General features: G+C 44.6%; 1 protein-coding gene across 1 annotated transcript; it reads right to left on the bottom strand.

Moving 5' to 3' along the window:
- Positions 1-7,132: 7,132 nt before the first annotated feature.
- Positions 7,133-8,298, bottom strand: LOC121969095 (probable WRKY transcription factor 70). The gene is made up of 3 exons (XM_042519020.1): positions 7,961-8,298; positions 7,765-7,869; positions 7,133-7,556 (listed from the first exon to the last, which is right to left on the bottom strand). The coding sequence occupies exons 1-3, from the start codon at positions 8,296-8,298 to the stop codon at positions 7,133-7,135; spliced, it is 867 nt and encodes a 288-aa protein (XP_042374954.1).
- Positions 8,299-21,766: the final 13,468 nt, after the last annotated feature.

Raw genomic sequence — 21,766 nt, 5'->3', positions numbered from 1 at the left:
ACAAGGGCAAGAGACCGGGCACAACGATAGGGGGAGCTAAGGCAAATCCTAAGGTAACCTCTAAGGTTCATTATTGCAATTCTAATAAAACTCATGCTAGTAGTTTTGTTGCAATTGTTAATAATGATAAGCATGTTAACTTTAGGAACCAATACATGTGCTTAGGAGCTAAACATGTTAGCCTAGGTAAGGATAACACTAGAAATACCAACCCTAGGATTAACGCTTCTAAAGTTAAGGAAAACCTAGGTAGAAATCCCAAGAAGACTAGACATATGCCTAGGAATATCTCAAGAGAAAATGACAAATTAAAACTTGAGGTATTAGAGAGGGAAAATCAAGTCTTGAGGTCAAGACTTGATAATTTGGAAAAGGCTCTTAAAAACATAGAGAAGTCATCTCTAGGGTTTAAGGGTCAAAAACCAATGTCCAAGGACAAGAAAGGTTTAGGTCACAAACCTAAGTCCCAATTGGTCAAGCCCACTTATCATAATGTTCCATTCGATTATGGAACAAAACCTAAGGCTAGGAAGACCATTACCAAGGTCACAAGGGGAGTCACCCCTATAGTTGACCTTGATGAGATCCAAATGACCAAGGCTTTAAAGCCTAAGAGGGTCATTAGGAGGGTTGCTAGGGAAGTTATCCCTAGTGAATATTTAGTGAACCCAATGAGCTCTAATAGGTATTGGGTTCCTAGGAGCATCTTCTCTACCCCATAAATGGGTTAGAGAGTGTCAACTCCAATAAGAAGGGTAGTTAACCCAACTTTGAGGAAATTGACACTCAAGGAGTATTTTCAAGGTTTTGAGAACTTTTGAAAATGAAATGGAATTATCATTTACTCCTTTGAAGAGCTAAATGTGCCTAATGGTGGAAATATCATTTTTAATCTTAAGTGGCACAATTTGAGAAAACCTAGAGAAATACCATAATTGGGATTTTGGTTTTCTCTTAGGGATATATGGGCAATCTAGGGTTAGATTTTAAGTTAGCTAAGGCTAAGGATACTTAGATAGGGATTTAGGTATTTTATTTGTGCTAACTTGCCATGATTGGTTGCCATATGCCATGCCATGACATCATATTCATTTTATTATCATTTGATATGTCATGATAATGCTTAGGTTATCTATGTGTCATGTGTTAGTTTAGTTTCAAACTTTATGCCATGACATCATGACATTGGCACATGTTTTTACTTATGATATCATTATATGCCATGTCATCATCTCTTGCATTATAATCAATGAAATTGATTTAAGGACAAACATATAATTTGATATTGAGATCAAATTGATGTTTAGAAAATGCATGAGAACTTAGCCTAAGTTGACCTTAACCCATATCTCACATCAAATTGACTTGAATGTGGTTTGATACACCTTAGATGTGTGTGAGATATTAGGATCATGAGTTAGGATCAAGGTGCATAGTTTTTGTACCTAGATGAGCCTAATTCAAGAAAAGGAGGATCATAGGGAAAGCTTGTGTACAAGTCATGTACATTTAGCTCTAAGATTATGGTCCTAAATTCAAATGGTTTTAAAATCATTTTGAAATTGATTTGGAAAACCTTGATGAAGTCATCTTAGTGATTGCTTTCATCATTGAACATTGTGATACAAAGTTGAGTTAACTTTGAACTATTTCAAAGTTTTCGAATTTTGTATCAAGATTTGAAAATGGAAGTTATTTTCATAGAAAACTATTTTTCCTTGATAGTATATGTTATGAGGAGTGTATCCTCAAAGTTTCATAATTTTTGAAATTTTCTGGAATTGTTTATGGGTTTCTGAATTTCGGGTAAAAATTCAGGAATTCTGATAAGGGATCTTGGATCGGTCACTGGACCGATCCAGAAAGGAGTGGATCGGTCACTGGACCGATCCAGGGAAGTGTGGATCGGTCCGGAGACCGATCCAGTAAGAGGCAGTCCGATCCCAGTGAATGTGGATCGGTCTGGGGACCGATCCAATGGGATCCTGATCGGTCTGGTGACCGATCAGGGCGTGCCAAAAGCTGAATTTCAACTGTATATCTGAAATTCCGGCTGTGAAAGTTTGTGGTTTAGGTTTCTAAGGGTTTGAAACTCTCCAAGACATTGTTGGTGCAATGGTCAAGGGGGAGTTGACTTTTAGGAGGAGTTTTTACTCCTTAAGACTTTTGAGGATTAGTGATATGGGGTTATCACTAAGTTGATTGTTGAGTTTAGTATCAAGGGGGAAATTAAGAGTTTCAATGAAAGGTATGGGACTTTCATTAGGAAGAAACTCTTGACCTTGATACTCTCCTTTTTCTTTTTGATGTGTGTCAAAAAGGGGAGAGTGTTCATTGGAGAATTATTGGAGAACCCAAGTTAGGTTATCGGGTTAACCTAAGCTAGGGGAAGAATGTCAAGGAATGTTCAAGGTAGAACATTGGAATTCTTTTTGATGTGTGTCAAAAAGGGGGAGAATTATTGGAGAAACCTAAGTTAGGTTATCGGGTTAACCTAACTTGATTATGAGTTTTGTCAAACATCAAAAAGGGGGAGATTGTTGGTGCAACCTTAGGTCAAGGTTGACCTGGTTGACCCGACTCGAGTTGACGTGACTCGAGTTGTATTTTGATGTTTGACTTGGGAAAATTATCGGTGCAACCTTAGGTCAAGGTTGACCTAGTTGTGTTGCATGTTGATGTTTGACACTCGTGAGAGAGTTCTATTCTTGATGTGGGACAAGAATAGATGTTTGGGAGATTATTGGTGCAACCGTAGGTCAAAGTTGACTGGTTGACCTGATTTAGGAAAAGTCCAAGTATGAAGACTTGGCACGGAAAAGCAGGGAGCTTGGCACGTGAAAAGTCAAGTATGGAGACTTGGCACGGGAAAGTCAAACAGGGAGTTTGGCACGGGAAAAGTCACGTGAGTGAAGCCAGGCGGTGGAAATCCGGTGAGTGAATCCGGTGAAAATCCTAGTGAGTGAAGCTAGGTGAAGGTGAAAGTCCCGGTAAGTGAAGCCAGGCATTCGGGAAAATCACAGTGAGTGAAGCTAGGTGAATGGGAAAGTCCTAACTGGGATGTTAGGCGGTGTGGAAAGTCTGGTGAGTGAAGCAGGCGGTGGGAAAGTCACTGTAAGTGAAGCAAGGCGGTGAGAAAGTCCTAACTAGGATGTTAGGCGGTGTGGAAATCTGGTGAGTGAAGCCGGTGAAAGTCACGTGAGTGAAGCCAGGCAGGAAAATCCAGATGGATCGGGGATGATCGGACTTGGTGTTGGAAAGTCCAAGTAGGTCGAAGGAATTGAGGGACACTTGGCGAGGAGTTCTAGCAGTCAAGGGTGACGGATGCTAGGGATGAAGTACCAATAGGTCAAGGTTGACGGATATTGGTTTGGAAGTCTTGGGACTTGGTTTGGGCAAAACCAAGCTGGATCGGTCACCGACACGATCCGGTGATACTGCTTGCTCGATCGGTGCGGTGACCGATCGGATACAACAAGCTCTGTTCGTTCTTGATCGGTGGCCGATCGGCAACAGAGGCGAAAAGAAAGGCAGGCTGATCGGTCCACGGACCGATCGGGCCCTGATCGATGGGGGACCGATCAGGAGACGATGTCGCGAAGCACGGCGGAGTTGGGATCGATGCGTGGACCGATCGGATGTCTGATCGGTCCGCACGATCGATCGCCTGCGAAGGTTACGCGGTTGTCGATGCGTCGGGACCGATCGGCCCTGATCGGTCCGTAGACCGATCGAGTTCTAGACCGCGGCTAGTTTCTTCATTTCTTCTTCGCGGTATAAAGGGGTGAGGGCTTCTCAGGGGTTTGCTTCTTCTTCGGGAGTTTTCTTCTTGCTGCTTCATTCTTCTTCGAGCTTTGTTGAGCTCGTTGGGTGCTAAAGCTTCGCGTGAGCTTCTTCCTGTTGCTGGTTTTCTAGCTAGGCTTGGATCCGAGAAGCTGCTGCTTCCCCAGGGTTCCTGCTGACTTCAAGAAGGCAAGCAAGTGTAGTTTACATTTCTGTTCTTGTTTTCTTGTTCCTATTTGTACTCCTATTGCTGTTGCAAATATTGTGGCGAGGTTTCTCCACCCACAAGGAGTATATTGTATTAGCCGGTTCTCCGGGGACTCATCCACCGACGGATTGATAGGGCTCGTCCACCTTACGGACACGCCGAGGAGTAGGAGTATCATCTCCGAACCTCGTACATCGCTGTGTTAAGGTTTGATTTTCTTCTCCTTTCGTTTCTATTTGTATTTCCGCTGCACTAACCTAATCGTAGGAAGAAACGCGATCGATTTGGGGCGGCTATTCACACCCCCCCTCTCTAGCCGAGTACGAAAGATCCCAACACCGGGCGCCCGGAGCCCTAAGGTCAACATAAGTTGACTTTTCGACTCCGGTTCAGCTCGTCTCGATCCAGCTCATCTCGATCCGGGTCTGTTCACTCCGGCTCCGTTTGCTTGGGTGATTTCGGCCTTCCGGAATAGGGCTCACCCGAACCCATGTTCCGACCTTCTCGAGCGTGCTTCCCTCCGGCTTCTCGTCCCTCGGAATTGCCGCGTGTTCCTTCTCGTCCACCAGCGTACTCATCCGCAGTCTTCGTCCCTCAGTCGCACTCCGTGCCAACCTTCGCGCTAGCTGCGTCTCTTGCTCCCCGAGCAATCTTCCGCTCCGGCTTTCGTCCCTCGGAACCACCGCGTGCGCTTCCTTCTCGTCCGCCGGTGTACTCTTCCGCAGCACCTCGTCCCTCGGACGCACCGCGTGCCGTCCTTCTCGCTAGCTGCGTCTTCCGCTCGAGTACCTGTGCTCCTAAGCTCCTGCACACTTAGACACAAGGTTAAATACACACAGGACCTAACTTAACTTGTTGTTCACACCAAAACAACGTTGGGGTTCCAACATCAATCAGCTATTGAACCTCAACTTCAAAATCCTTTATGGCCTCGGTTATTTGATTTTATTTAATTCATTACCACATCTTCTAATGCAGCCAAAATCCAAACTAGGTACTATACCAATATAATATCCAATATAGTTAGCTATAAGCTGACACTATCCTCTAAAACAATTTTAGATTCAAAAGCTACATGATTGTTCCGTTGGGAGAAGGATAAGATGAAGATATTCTTACAAAGAGATGAAGGTGGAATGAAGCGAAAGAGGTACAACATTGAATATGCAACAAATTTTGCAGATGTGATAGCAAAGCGCTCATATCTGTAAAATTTGTTGCATATTCAATGTTGTACCTCTTTTGCTTCGTTCCACCTTCATCTCTTTGTAAGAATATTTTCATCTTATCCTTCTCCCAACAGAACAATCTAGTAGCTTTTGAATCTAAAATTGTTCCAGAGGATAGTGTCAATTTATAACTAACTAAATAGGTTCATCAATTTCCAAGACTTCTAAATCATATGAAGATCCAAGAGCCAGGGCTCGTCCTAGTTTTTCTTCTACAAGAGACTCAAGACCCACAAGACTCTGATTAGGTTTGTATAACTATAACTTACCTTTTTTTATTTATCGCTTATAAAACATGCAAAATATATTTATTCTATTTTGGTATTAATTATAATCTGCTCACCTCTAAAATATGATATTAATTGTATTACATTTTCTCAGGAACAATTCATCAGCATCAGTAGATATCCAAAATATGATCTAGGTATCTTTTTTCGTTGACATGTAAAATTAGTTAAACATTATACTTTTTTAGTGCATTGCTCTCATTTCTTTTCTTGCATATTTAACGAGTGCCATTGTAATAATTTCTAGAGGAAGTCTTTACAGAGTTTTGGAGGGATCATCCTTTTGTAAGTAGTTTTTCCTACTTAGTTTTAATTATTAACCTTTTGTTTGTTTGTGTATTTTTGAAAGATCTAATCATGAATAGTTGAGGCATGCATCATTCTTTTTTAGGTTTCAACATTTCATTATAGTATTACAAAATTATATTTATTATGTTATGATATTTTAATCTACACATTTCTATGATATTTTAGTATGTTTGATCATCATCGTCGTGGTCATCGTCATCGTCATCATCATATGCTCATTTATATCCAGGTATCAAAATTAGCTATATATAAATCACTACAAAAATTTTATCTTATTCATAAATAATCATATTCTATTGCATTTTACTTTCTGCAGGATTTTCTATTGTATGCAGATGTATAATTTGGAGTATTTTCTATCATGATATGTATTTAAATATCTGATTCTATAAATTTGGATTTATATATGGAAATTTGGATAGTTTAGTTTGTTTCTATTATTGTGATTTGTTTAGATTTTATTTGTTTTAGATGATTGTGATTGTTTTTATTTGTATTACTTTGTGTTGTATAGATGTTATAGTTTATTTATGTTTGTATGAATTGTATGAATTATTAGGATATATGAAATGTGTTTGTAGGTGTGAAAGTAATTGTTTGTATGTGTTTGTATGGATGTGATTGTTTGTATGTGTTTGTATATTATATGAAATGTCATCGTCTGTGATGATTTAGTGTATATATGGATTGTAAATAAGGTACAAAAAGAAATATAATTTTTTTCTTGTAATTTTTTTTATTTTATCGACGGAATAAGTATTCCGTTGGCAATTATCGTAATGGATTCCGTCGGTAAACACTGACGGAAACAATGTTTCCGTCGGTAACCATAACTACCGGAAGCACTGTTTTTGGCATGATTTACCGACGGAAATATAAATTCCGTCGGTAATTACCGACGGAATATAAATTCCGTCGGTATATCTGTTTCCGACAAATTATCTTCCGACAACTAATTTTCCGTCGTAATTCCGTCACTAAGCAACAATACCGATGGAATTACGACGGAAAATTCCGTCGGTAAACCAGGTTTTTTTTGTAGTGTTCTAGTACCACCGGTTTAGGCCCAACAATCCTGCTAGGCCGCGTGGGGGTTTGTTCGCCTAAGCCTGCACGATCGTAGCATCTTAGTCTCTCTTTTGTCAACATCAGTGATATCTCATTCGACCTTTATCTGATTCAATTTCCGAACAAGATCATTGTCGAATAAGAATTTTCTAAATGCAGTAGCAATTTTATTTTTAACTGTTAATCAAATTAAATACTATATTTATATATAAAGCTACAGCTGCATGCCTTGCCATTTCTCACTGCACTTAATACCATTCATGGTAATCATCTCCAAACAACTTGTCCAGCTCCAGAGTACTACTTGTCCGGCCCAGCAAATCATCCAACTCCCAATCCCAATCGTCAAGCATTTCATCATACACCTGTGTGCACACCCGCGGCAGATCAAGATCCCCATTGAAGAAGCCCTTCTCAGGGCTCTGATCGTCGACTCTAGCACCGGTACTAGCAGCTACAAGCGATGGAGAAGACGATGACGAAGAGGACGTGATCAGGCGATCAGAGGTCAGCGGCGGCCGAGAGGGCTTTTGAAAAGGGAGACCTTTGCAGGTATGGCGAGCGGTGTATTCCACGGTAAACTTTGATGGATTGGCATGGCCGTCTTCTTGCTGCACCGTCTTCTTGGCCTCGCAGCCTTGCTCCTCTTTGTATGTGCATCTGAAATAGCTCCTGCATGGATGGTTAATTAATTAATTAATTAATTAAGCAGATCTAGCTATTAATTAGTGAGAGTCTAATTCTATAATTGTAAACATATTAATTAGCAGGGATGGACCTAACGGTTCTATCGGTGAAATGGAGGATATCACCTTTTTATTCCGTATAAAAATTATCCCTCTGTATTTGAATTTCTGGATCATGTTAATTAATTAATTACCTCGGATGCTCAGCATTGGTGATAAACTTCTGTCCGTATTTGCGCCACTGGTGACCATCCTCGTAGGGCACCGTCGTCACTACTGCCCATTTATCTTCCTCCTTCCTGCTCTTGACTAATTAGTCGTTGGGTCAATTCCAAATATATAAAATAATTAATCAAATTTATAAACTAATTAATTAATTAATTAAATTGCCTTTTGATCTTTCTTCCATCGGGCTCATGATCTTTTGTGCCCCAAGTAGTAGTAGAGGCAGCAACAGCCTTCCTCTTCTCGCCGGCGAGCCGCTCGCCGGATTGAAGGGCGGCGAGGGCCGACGTGGTGAGCTTCAGTATGTCCTTGATGATGTCGCCGCCCAATCGCGACCAGGTGGAGCCGGCGGGGAACTGAAGCAACACAGCGTGCAGCTGGGTCATCAGTTCATGGGCTCGGTTGATGTCTCGGATCGCCACGCCATGCCCGCACGGCCATGAATCCTCCGGCGCCACCGATGGCTCGGCGGCACGTGCTGCTTGTGGTTTGCTGAACTGCATGATCGATCGATCGATCGGCCACCTCTGCTAGCTTTAAATTATTTTTGGTGAAGGTCCGGAGGAGAGCGTCGCTTTGATACTTATAGCCGGAGTTGGGGTACATGAGCACGTAGTTAGGGAATAAGATTAGGCTGTTGAATATGACGTGATTCTAAGTCGTCACTTGTTGGTGTCAGCTTATCTTTCACATTCATTCCATATACCCTAATTAAACTACGTTTGGTTGGGTATAATGTAATTGATATTACATATTATAATGTAATCGAATTTGTAATATAATGTAATCTTGATTACATTAATACGTTTGGTAATATAATATATGTAATATTTGATTACAAGGATGATTGTATTCTTTTGTTTGGTATCCATTGTTTTTTTATAAGGAATGTAATTCGTATTATTATAAAATGACAAAAATATCCTCCGACTTTTACAGGCAACCGCCACACCTCTTGCGGTCGTTGGCAACCGGCGGCGGCGACAGTCGGCCGATGGCCAACGACCGGTGACGACAGTCAGCGGCGGGCAGTCGACGGGCGACGACTGACTAGGGGTATATTTGATATTTAAATGTTGGTTAAACAGTGATCTCGTAATGTAATAGGATTATATAGTATTTGCTTTGTAATCCAAATTACAAAATTTCACTACCTTTTGTAATCGAGATTATATTACATTACAAGTTTAAAGTTAAACCAATTTGTAATCAAGATTATATTACATTATAAGTTTAAAGTTAAACCAAACAAAATAATCAGCCTTATAATATAATCCTGATTATATTATGATCCTGTCCGAAAGCTGAATCAACGGACGCTGGGCACGTGGCGCTCTCCGAGTCGCTGGCGTAGATCTCCGATGGGTCGTACGAAACTCCGGCGAACCTGCACAGAAGTCGGGCCGAGAAGGGGTTCCCGGCGGCGACCCTCCGACGCTCAAGTCAGGCAAGCGAACAGTGAAGAAGTGGCTCCAGAAATTGTAGAATGCGTACCTCCGACGAAGGGCGAGGACCCTTTATATAGAGCTATGAAGAGGCTCGGGCATATGTACCGAGGTACATACGTGTCCTCTATCCATACCCCGGTGTGGGCTTGTCAGAAGAGCTTACCTGACCCGATACTGCTACAGTTTGAGCACGTCTCTGATGGGACAGTGGATCCTTCTGTCATAGGATTTTGAGTATGGCTTGAACGCAGCACATGCCCGCTGTCAGAAAAAGATGTCCCTTGTCCTTTTACCTTTATTCCCTGCCGGACGTCCGGCCGGCCAGCCTCCGCCGACATCCGGCCGGACATATATGGTGGTTTACTTGGGAGATTCTCAATCATGTGCTTTATGGGGACTGTTAGCAGTAGGCTACATCATGTATTCGCCCGAGCGTGCCATCCGCTCGGCTCTGTGATATTGTCCGATGAGCGCCGGAACCCTGACTTTCGTCAGGGTGCCTTTAACCATCAACTAGACACCGGCCGGCCGGCCGGTCGACCCATCTCTCTCCGGCCGGCCACCAGCCCTTTTGACTCCCACGTGGCGTTGACTCCACAGAACGGGGTCCCCTGCTCTTACCGCCGGATCACTTGCCTCCCCTTCAAGTCTAGTCGAAGGAGGCAATTAGTCCGACTGACTGGACCACGAGTCTAGCCGGGCGGCACCTTCGTGCCCTTATCCTCCGCTCGGCCTACCGCATGGATGGCCTTAAAGATTATTCCACAACAACATCTCTTTAGCCTTCTCGTATTCTACGCCAATCTTCGACATTAAGGTTGAGCATGCGCGCATTAAATGCTTCAAATGGCGGAATGCCACGTGGCACACCGTCGTCATCGTACGGCGGCGGCGGCGTGGTGCTTTGACGGGATCGAGGCGGTTCGAAATGGACGGCGCGATGCGCGCTTTGATTCCCGTGACCTGGATCCAACGGTGGAGGCCGTCCGACCTTTACCCTATAAAGCCTTCGTTTTCTCTTCCGTCGCCTCACTTCTCCTTTCGCGTGCCCCTGGTTGTCTCTCGCATTTTATAGCTCCGGCGATCGTGTCTCCTGTTTCCGGCGATCGTGTCTCCTGTTTCCGGCGATGCCCGGTGTTCTTCCTTCGATCCTCCTTTTTCTTGTAAGGCTCTCCTCCTTTCTTTCTTGTTTCCGGTGCTTTCTTTACATTTCTCTCCCCAGTTTTCGCTCCCGGGTACTGTTCCGGTACCCTCTTCTTGTTTTCATCCCGTCATCTTTTTTGGTTTCATTTGCTCGGACCATGGCTAGTTCTTCTCATCCCGAAGACCAGTCTCTCGGCCCATGGTACACTACCATGCAGTCACGATTCGACCAGCGTGACTTTGATATTCTGACCGATAATTTTGACATCCCCACTGATTTTGAACTTCTTTTATCTGGTCCCTCCGCTCGGCCACACAGGCCGCCGCGCGGAGCTTTCTGTGTCTTCCGCGACCAGTTTACTGCCGGTCTGCGTTTCCCTGTACATCCCTTCATTATAGATGTCTGTAATTTTTTCGGCGTTCTCTATGGTGTAGTTGTTTTGTTCAAGATCCACAACATCCCCCTCCGACCGGAGGTCTTTTTTTATTTCTATTACCCCAAGCAGTCCGAGCCGGGCACCTTCATGTTCCAAGCTCGGCCCGGGCTAGTCTTCTTTAGCAAACTGCCTTCTTCCAATAAACATTGCAAGGAGTATTTTTTCTATATTCGTATGCCCGATCAGGAAAATTTCCGGACCAAGTGGCAGGTCGACCTACCCCCCACTCCTGAGCTGAAGAAGTTCAAGACCCGACCGGAATACCTTCATGCTGCAAATATGCTAGCCGGTCTACGTCTTGACATCAATAAGCTTCTTCACGAAGGAGTGATGTACATCTTCGGCCTGAGTCCAATACGGACTCCTCTTCCGACCGGCTTCGGTAAGAATTTAACTTGGGTGTATGCTTTAATTGCTAACTGATTTCTCTTTTTTCCTTTGCAACGAACATCGTCATGGAGTCGGTAATGGCCGGCATTTTGAAGAGAAAGGCGGCGGCGCTCGAAGCCGCGGCAGCCAAGGAAATGGAAGCGCTTGGTATCCAGCCGGTCGGATCGCATGAAGGAGAAAGCGGGACTCAGGCTGAGTCAGCCGCTCAGGCTTCTCAATAGAACGTGGCCAGCGGAGCCACCCCTAGCGGAGGACCAACTGCCCCTGAGGAAGGTTCCGCTCGGGAGGAGGAACAACCTCTACAAAAGAGACGCCGAGTGGAGACTCCCCTGCGGTCGGCTACCTCCGCGGTCCAACCATCCGAGCGGGTCACTGCGACTGCTCGGGGCAAGGCGCCAGAGGTCGAAGCCATTTCGTCTGACCGGACGCCTTCTGAATGGGACGAGCCGGCTGCTCCAATTGAGGCTACTCCGGTCAGCACCCTTCCACCCGCTCGTCCAGTCAGGCGTTCAACCATCCACTCTCAGTTTTCGGCGCTGGCCTCTGATCCTCTACCGGATGCCGGTCGGACGACCCCAGGTCATGGCCGCACAATACGAGTCACTCTTCATCTTCTAACTGAAGAGCTGCTGCCAGAGGCCGACCAACCGACAGCGCCCGAACATACCATCACCCTGAAGGGGCCACTAGCTGAGATGTGGGCCGACGCTCGGGCATGCGTCGCGCTCATCCCTCTTCGGAATTTGGCCAATAGTCATATGCAGCAGGCCACGGGGGTAAGTTTATTTTCTCCGAGTTTTGTATGCATTCCTTCCGATCGGCCAATAACAACTTCTATCTTTTGTCAGAGATGGGTTGAGGAGATTGCTGTCTCCAACCGCCTGGCCTTAGTAGATGAAGAACTAAGGCAACTGAAGGCGGCGGTTGGTCCGTCCGGCCCTCAAGGCCCTTCATATTCTGAGCTGCGAAAGGAGCTGAAGAAAGCTCAAGATCTGCTGGCGGCCGAGCAGAAGAAGACAGCCGACCAGGCTCACCATCTGGCTGAGTTCGAGCGGCAAGTCAAGTCGCTCGACCAAAAATTTACCCTGGCCACCACTCGGAAGAACACGGCCATCTCCGACTTGGAGAAGAAGAACGTGGAGGCTCGGGGCCTGGAGCTGAAGGTGAAGGATTTGATGGAGCAGCTCGATAGAGAGAAAGCGGGCCGATCGGCCGACGCGGAAAAGCTTCAAAATCTGAATGAGGCCCTTACTGCCTTCCAGGCAGCTCTCAAAGAATATCAAGAGGCCGAGCCGAGTCGAGTCGCTGCCCTAAGACAGAGCTACATCCGCTTGCCCGAATTCTCGGAGAAAGTCTGCGAGCGGATGTACACGGCCTTCGACCTGGCTATGACTGCCACCACCACGTATCTGAAGTCAAAGGGGCATCTTCTCGAGTCCGCTGTCATTCCGGCCGCAGATCAAGCGGCTCTTCTCAACAACATCCCCATGACGCTTTATGAATATTTAGAGTAGGAGTCTACATGTAATTAGGCCACTCGGCCAAAAGATGCTCCTTTTTGTACTTAGGCCATTCGGCCTGACGGTTTATTTTCAATGCAATGCTTTCCTTCCTTTTACTTTGTCCTTCTGCCAGCCAATGGGTGTGTTGTCCACTCGCCTATTATCACATTTCTAGTATTTGAAAGGGATTTTTACGAAGTATTTAGCGTGATCCTTCCGCTCAGCCAAATATGTAATATTCCGAATACGTAACATTTCGTTCTGATAGTAGAGATCGCTCGTTAGATACCTATGAAGTACCTTTGGGTATCGGGCCGAGCGGAACGTAGAGAAGTTTAAACGATATTGGCGGCAAGTTTTTTGGACATTTACAGCACCTTTTGTTGGCCTCTCCTGCTCGGAAGGTTTATAGACGCCGGCTCGTCTCTTGATTTTTAACGTCGGAGCTCGACGGTCTTCCGCTCGGAAGGTTTATAGACGCCGGCTCGTCTCTCGATTTTTAACGTCGGAGCTCGACGGTCTTTCGCTCGGAAGGTTTATAGATGTCGGCTCGTCTCTCGATTTTTAACGTCGGAGCTCGACGGTCTTCCGCTCGGAAGGTTTATAGACGTCGGCTCGTCTCTCGATATTTAACGTCGGAGCTCGACGGTCTTCCGCTCGGAAGGTTTATAGACGCCGGCTCGTCTCTCGATTTTTAACGTCGGAGCTCGACGGTCTTCCGCTCGGAAGGTTTATAGACGCTCGATTTTTAACGTCGGAGCTCGACGGTCTTCCGCTCGGAAGGTTTATAGACGCCGGCTCGTCTCTCGATATTTAACGTCGGAGCTCGACGGTCTTCCGCTCGGAAGGTTTATAGACGCCGGCTCGTCTCTCGATATTTAACGTCGGAGCTCGACGGTCTTCCGCTCGGCCGGAGGAGCCCGCTCGGTTGTGGTTTCTTTTTTCCGGGCCGCTTGGGCTTCCTCCACGTTGATGTATTCGTTGGCCCGATGTAGCATGTGGTCATAGTCTCGGGGCGGCTTCCGAATGAGTGAGTGGAAGAAATCCCCATCCACGAGGCCTTGTGTGAAGACATTCATCATGGTCTCCGAGGTGACCGTTGGAATGTCCATGGCCACTCTGTTGAACCGCTGGATGTAGGCTCGGAGTGATTCGCGGGCTTCCTGTTTGATGGCAAACAGACTAACACTGATTTTTTGATAGCGCCGACTGCTTGCGAAGTGGTGGAGGAAAGCCATATGGAAGTCTTTAAAGTTTGTAATGGATCCGTCCGGCAGCCTCCGAAACCACCGTTGAGCCGATCCAGAGAGGGTGGTCAGAAAAACTCGACACTTCACCCCATCTGTATATTGGTGAAGGGTAGCCGTATTGTCGAATTTACCCAAGTGATCGTCCGGGTCGGTGGTTCCATTGTATTCACCGATCGCCGGGGGCACATAATGCTTTGGCAGAGGGTCCTTCAAGATGGCCTCTGAGAACTGACGATTGACCTATTCGGGCGATGCGTCCGCTCGGGGGGCCTTCCCTTTTCTGCTATCTCGTCTTGGCATTTCATCTGAAGATGACCCCCGATCCCGATTAGTTGCTGCGGCTTCAAGAGTGCGGAATAGGGCCCGATGGAATGCAACGGTGGCCTGAGGTGCTTCCGCTCGGCCGCCTGATGCTGATGTTGCTTGTTGCTTTGCCCGTTCGGCTTGTGACTTTTGTCTCTGTTCCATAAGCTTGGCGGCTCTTGTCTCGATCAAAGCGTCGAGCTCCTCTGTGGAGAGCATCACATAGTGCTGTCGTCCAGCTTCGTCCATTGCTTCCGATCGGATGCAGGAGCGTTCCCACAGACGGCGCCAAATTGATCCTGTCCGAAAGCTGAATCAACGGACGCTGGGCACGTGGCGCTCTCCGAGTCGCTGGCGTAGATCTCCGATGGGTCGTACGAAACTCCGGCGAACCTGCACAGAAGTCGGGCCGGGAAGGGGTTCCCGGCGGCGACCCTCCGACACTCAAGTCAGGCAAGCGAACAGTGAAGAAGTGACTCCAGAAATTGTAGAATGCGTACCTCCGACGAAGGACGAGGACCCTTTATATAGAGCTATGAAGAGGCTCGGGCACATGTACCGAGGTGCATACGTGTCCTCTATCCATACCCCAGTGTGGACTTGTCAGAAGAGCTTACCTGACCCCATACTGCTACAGTTTGAGCACGTATCTGATGGGACAGCGGATCCTTCTGTCATAGGATTTTGAGTATGGCCTGAACGCAGCACATGGCCGCTGTCAGAAAAAGATATCCCTTGTCCTTTTGCCTTTATTCTCTGCCGGACGTCCGGCCGGCCAGCCTCCGCCGACATCCGGCCAGACATATATGATGGTTTACTTGGGAAATTCTCAATCATGTGCTTTATGGGGACTGTTAGCAGTAGGCTACCTCATGTATTCGGCCGAGCGTGCCATCCGCTCGGCTCTGTGATATTGTCCGATGAGCGCCGGAACTCTGACTTTCACCAGGGTGCCTTTAACCATCAACTAGACACCGGCCGGCCGGTAGACCCATCTCTCTCCGGCCGGCCACCTGCCCTTTTGACTCCCACGTGACGTTGACTCCACAGAACGGAGTCCTCTGCTCTTACCACCGGATTACATTACAAGGCAGATTACATCCTACTAAATATATAAATGTATTACTTAATTGTATGAATAAAATAAATCTACATTGTAGCTACTAGATACAATATGGATGTCGGTAAATAAGAAAAACTCGTATGTGTTATTGAACCAGTCAAATCCATCCAACTAATTTAGTATTTAATACATGAATTGAGAGATCGATAACAATATCAAACCGTGTATTTAATGATAGCTATATAAAAATTGATGGAATGAGGCGTTCTTTTAATAAAAATATAATAAAAGAGAGATACCAATGATCATGTGAGTCTAGTCATATATAATATATGGAAGTATTTAGCTAGGAAGAATCTGTGGTCAGATATGTCGGCGAAATGAATTCTGTGCTTATACTTTGTCTCTAATGAAACAAATTAAAGAAAGCTCGCTGGGCAAGTAAAAGGAGATCCAATTTGGGAGGTAAAGATTGAATTGAACTGGCCGACTAGCAACAACTTGCAAACAATTTGCATCCGATGGAATAAATTCCAGTCTCTGGCTTCGGAACTAGCTTTAGCCGTTAACATAAATGCCAACAAACAAGAAGAAGATTGGAGCATAGAGACAAGGTATGAATCCTTGCATAGAATTATGCACAGAAGAAGAATAAGCTACTTTGAATAAGGCGCAAGACTCCGCCTGCATAGACGTCAAGAATTGACATCTACCTTCTAACAAATGTTACACCCATATATGAGGCCATGACCATGATGGACAACGCTATCTCTGTCAAGATGGACAATTGTAATGGCCGAACGGGACAGTCAGTGCCTGACCGATGGGAGACATGTCCGAGCGGACCACCTGTCCAACTCGGGATAATATGATAAGATAATCAGATGCTAAATGTGGAGCAACAAGATGCCAAGGAGATCGGAGAGCTTGTCCGAACGGGAGGCGTACGCTACTACACAGTCACCACAGGGAAGAGTAATTGAGGTCAACAGAGCGGAAGTGTTCCGGCGAGCGGCTACCCCGCTCGGCCAAATAACAGGACTATTGTCGTATCCATCAATATCCTTCTGGGAGATAGTGTCGCTGACACTAGGAATGGACAACAAACGGATCGTACGACGGAAGCTTCTACTGTCTTGTTAGGGATATGCATGCCCTGTTAAAGTATGATGTCAGATGTGCTTCCCTGATAGGTCTCTTCATAAGACATATTGGATAATGTATCCATGCTTCAAGGAGTGTGCATGTCGCACACCAGGACTCTATATAAAAGGGGGTCCATCACAGTGGAGATACGTATTATTCACTATTTGTTGCTCTATTTTCTTCCGTTATTCCGATGACTGACTTGAGTATCGAAGAACTAATGCTAGGACCTCTTCCCTAATTCGACATTAACATTAGTTATTTTACAAAATAGAACAAAGTTTATAAAATCATCGCATCCTCAACTTTTCATCCTCCTACTTTCGAACATTCGAACATGATCAATCGTCTTCCTCCTTTGTTTTCGAGGAAGTAAATTCTTCTTCAGCCACATGTACCCCATTAATAACCTTCTGGATATGTTTAGGGTCAACAATATCAGGTCCGATAGTTTTGGATGTCCCATTCACTTATTTTGTGAGTCTTCTTGTCACGCCTCCAGAGGAGTCTTTGCCAGAAGAAATTTCGGCAACATCTCCCCTGTACGGGTGACAATCTGAAGCATTACTACATACAAAATATACATCAGCCACACTCGGCTGGAATATATATACCATAGAAAATGGAAACAATACAACCACGCAGTTTAATACACTCAGCCTACTCAACTGGACAAAAGATAAAATAAGTACAGCGGAAAGAAAACGAAGAGAAAACCCACAAATTGCAAAGTTATCAAAACATCACAAATACCAAGTCCACACAACAAGTATCAAAACATAGTTCTCACAACACCAAATCCAACGAATACGAAATGCAAGTAAAGAGAAACAGAACCAAAATCAGTTTTTGAATATGACGCGGGACCCAGGACTGGCAGCCGGCATCCCTCCAAGCATCTATGACTCATCTATCTGTTACCTGGCGAAAGAAAACCATTTTACGGGGTGGTGAGTATTGGAACTCAGCGGGTAAGGAAAGAGATAGTGCATAAACATAATCAACCAATAAAGAATACCCAAAAGGAATACAGTCTCATAAGAGAATAGCAGATACAAAAAATAAAACCATGATAAAGGTCCATACCTGGAACGATATCCTAGGCTAGATATAGAAAGTCAAAAATGATACTAATCTGCTACAGTACTGCTCATAACTACAGAGGTAATGAGTAAGGTATATAAACATTTCCAATTACTAAATCAAGGTTTAACCACCTACAACACGAGCATATCTTAACATAAGACTGCATATCAGCATAAGTGAACAACAGCAAGAAGCAACGACAACATAAATATACCACAACAGCATAAGTAAGCAATAACAACATAAGTAAACAGTAGCAGCCAAAGCAGGCATAATAACAGCGTATGCACGGGTGGTCACCCCGCCCACCTCTCTGCACCATGACCCCTGTATGATCGAGAGGCCGGATCAATGACAACTGTACCACCCAAAGGCCGCCACTCCCGCGAGTGACCGGATGGACAGGTGTTGAGTAGCTAACTAGCTACACAGCGAAGGGGGTCCCTGCTGCTCGCAACTCCAGCTACCACCAACTGCAAGTGGCCGAGTGCGGCACGACAGGACAAGCGACATCAACTCCAGCTACCACTCTCTCGAGTGGCCGAGGATGCGGCATGCATGCAATGACATGATGCAAACAACGCAACAGTCATCATATATATATGCTACATGAAGCCAGCATGCTCAATATCGTACATAAATAAGCAACAGTCAAAACATACAAACATGGTATCTAGTATCTGCTACCGATCATGGACAACAAAAGAGACTGCATAGATGTGGAGACGAATTTCTCAAAGATTGCGTAGAAGTATCAAGCGCAGGAAAATAAGAGTGGAGTTAAGGTAAAAACAGTCCTTATCCAAAAATAATTCATGCACTAAGGTCAAAGTACTAAAAGAAAACAAAGCAAGAAGTACCCGCCTTTATATGCAGATCGTGTCAACCGTCTTCAATCAACGTCCTGCAAATCACGTGATGTACAATTTAGCTAATTTCATAATGACACTAGCTAAACTGAAACCCAACTTAATTAGGGAAAAATCCTAATCCAATTATGAACCTTGATTCACCCAAATCTATCAAAATTCCCAACTACCTTTTAAGAGTCAATACCAAGAGCAGCTTCAAACTCGACTCAAAATATCCCAAATCCATTCACCAAATCAGTCTGACATTTAATGAGTACAAAAAGGATAAAAGCTAGAAGTAATGCAAGCCCAAGTTCTTAATTCCAAAAATTCCAGATCTCAATTAGCTCCTCATCCTTACTCAATCCTGTAGAATTCCTACTGCACTACCCAATATTTCAAACCACCAAAAAGCCAAAACACAAACCCATTCAATCACAAAGTTTGCAGCGGAATAAAAAAAAAACCAAGGTCAACATCAAATCAACCTCTGTATCAACCATCCAATCTTGTTATCCCAACATTCACGGAGATCACAAAACCACCAAGGAAACACACTAAGATCCATCGAATTACAGCATTGTATTGAAATCCATAAACTATATCCCAATTTCACTAGAAATTTGATACTATCACAATGGTGCAGGAATCAAAATACACAGCCTACTTGGGTCTATTCCAGAATTTGAACCCAACTTCGCAAAACAGCCACAACAGCTCAGGAAAAATTCAAATGCATGAAAACACACTAATCATACAAACTGCTGAACACCATCAACCAGACATTGGAGTAGCATTTGAAACTCGGAACTACATCAAGCTAAAATCATGCCAATTCCACAACAAATTTTGGGAAACAAAAGCCTAGACTGCAACCAACCCCAAAATCTGATACTGGAATCCAAATCGCGCCGCAAGAACCAGCAAGAGCAACATGAAGACCTTGAATCACATCTCAACCCACCCAAACAATCATCCCAATCGGCATATCCCACTTCTCCTAAGCATCTAGCCCTTACCTCATGGAAATCATACTAACCTAAAGGTGTACTTGCTAGCAAGCTCTCGTCGTGGCCGGAGGTGGCAGTAGATCGGGCGGCTGGCGCTAGGGCAATGAGAAGAGGTCGTCGCATGTGCTTCTCGCATGCAAGGAAGGGAGGAGACCGGCGACTGGGACTCGTCTCGGGTGCTAGCATGAGGAGAGGGCGTCGGCGTCCGGGGAAGCTCATCCACAGGAGAGATCGTCGGCTGGTACCCGTGTGAGGGAAAGGAGGGCTCGGCGACACAATCTCGTGCTGAGATCAGAAGGTGATTTGGTGAGGAAATCACGCGAGAGAGAGGGCTCGGGGAGGAGGAAATCGGCGGGTTTGGGAGCTAGGGCACGAGGCAATTCCAACTTATAACTTAGGGGCTTTCCAATTAAACCCTAGATTAATTTTTCAATCAACTCCCGCCTCCGGGTATTCTAAACAGGCTTTAACTAACTTAACCGATTCACCCCTCTTAAACTCGTCATATGGACTCCGATTAAATCTAGAAAAATTTCCAAAAATTCCTAAAAATTTCGTTAAAATTATTTCTCAAATAATCTTATTTTTAATTATTATTTATTATCGTATTTTACACTTCTGGTACTAAGGGCCAGCTAAACTAAGTCTTCCTTCCTGTGATCATGAGTTGTAGCTATCAGCAATGATGTGGTCCAGCTGATCCTTCCAGAATATATAATTAATTTCACCTGTCTCTTAATTTTCTTACCATTTTTGTTCAAAACACAATCGACCACCGTTAAAATTATCATTTTACCCGTCTGAATTTTAAGTTTAATATACGCAGGAGCTATTTTTGCAAATAAATTTTTTTTAAAAAAAAAAATATTGTAAACTTATCAAAACTACTAAAGAGACATTTAAAAATAATGATACGGGATATTACATGCGGACCCCGGAGTGATGTAGCGGTTAAAGTTAAGAAGACATGATAGTCAAAATCAAGGAGAAGTAACAGTTAACGTGTCACTCTCGACAGGACCTTTACTCCTCACCTAGTGCTAGGACCCCAATCCAAGGACGATCGACCCATGAGCGGGCCGGACCAAAGAGACCTATTGTTCCACTCCGGGGCCAATTAACACACCCAGTATATACTTGATCATCTAAGGAGCCACTCGCGTTTGAGACAAGACCGACCTACCATAAGACTGGCCTGACAAATGTTCGGCCGAGATGTATCTAATGGACCCATCCTTCCACTCTCGGAGTACGACGCAATATATGGCTGGACAACCCAATAGTCGATCAGTCAAACAGAAAGGCCTTCAATGCTCAGGCATTCGTACTCCTTTATGTAGATGACTAGTTATAATTCTAATCAAATTTACAGAGCTCAGTTCCCCATTCTTTAGAGGCGAATATCATTGCATATGGTCGGTCGATTATAGAATCATCCAGACCTAGGGGACTTGGTTCTCTATTACTGCATAATTAGATCTCTAGTGTCACACGACATATATCCAGGTAGCCCTAAAAGATGAATGTCCTTATAGGACTCAACATATTTCTTATATATCAACCTGCGACAATAATATACAATCGGTCAGCTATGTTGGGACCAAGGGGAGCTAGAGGGAGGTGAATAACTCATATCGCTTCGTCGATAATGATTTACAATAGAAAACACCAAGTGATGCTCCACCAATGCAAACACTAGGGTTTACTTGGTATCTACCTTAAGATGAGGTGACTAATCCAAGGATCCATACTCAAGTACACTTTCCACTATGAAAATAATTCCTTCTCAAAATAATCCGTAGATGGAGAAATCTCGTGCAACTCAATAACAAAGATACAACTCGAAGCAAGAAGTAAATACAAGAATACAAATGAGAACCTCTTCTTACTTGATCTCTTGTTAATGAAGATGCCTCTGGACCAGTTGGAAAGTGCAACAACACTTGTCTTCCAAGCTCGAAGTCTGGCTAGCAGTAGTGGAGAGGAATCATGTATGCATCGTTACATTTGAACCTCACTAACGACTTTATTTTTCACTATCTAGGGCTCTCAATCGATTGGACTTACTTTCAATCTATTGTCATGTCAAATCTAGACGATCTCAATCGTCCAAAGCTCACAACCTGTGCAAACGATCATAATTCAATCGATTGGAGCAACTGGATCGATCCAAAGTGTCTCTGTGCTCTCACGGAAGACCCCGAAATCGATTGGCCAATTAATTCCACCTGCCTCGTGCCATCTCGAGAAAACCATCTCTAATCGATCCAATGATCGATTGGAGTAGCCCAATCGATCTACTAATTAATTGGAAAGTCTTCTGTGCTCACACAATTTCTTCT

Source organism: Zingiber officinale, chromosome 4A, assembly GCF_018446385.1.
Source record: "Zingiber officinale cultivar Zhangliang chromosome 4A, Zo_v1.1, whole genome shotgun sequence".
NCBI lineage: Eukaryota > Viridiplantae > Streptophyta > Magnoliopsida > Zingiberales > Zingiberaceae > Zingiber > Zingiber officinale.
Note: the sequence above shows the minus strand (reverse complement) of the source record. Positions and strands in the feature narration are given on the sequence as shown.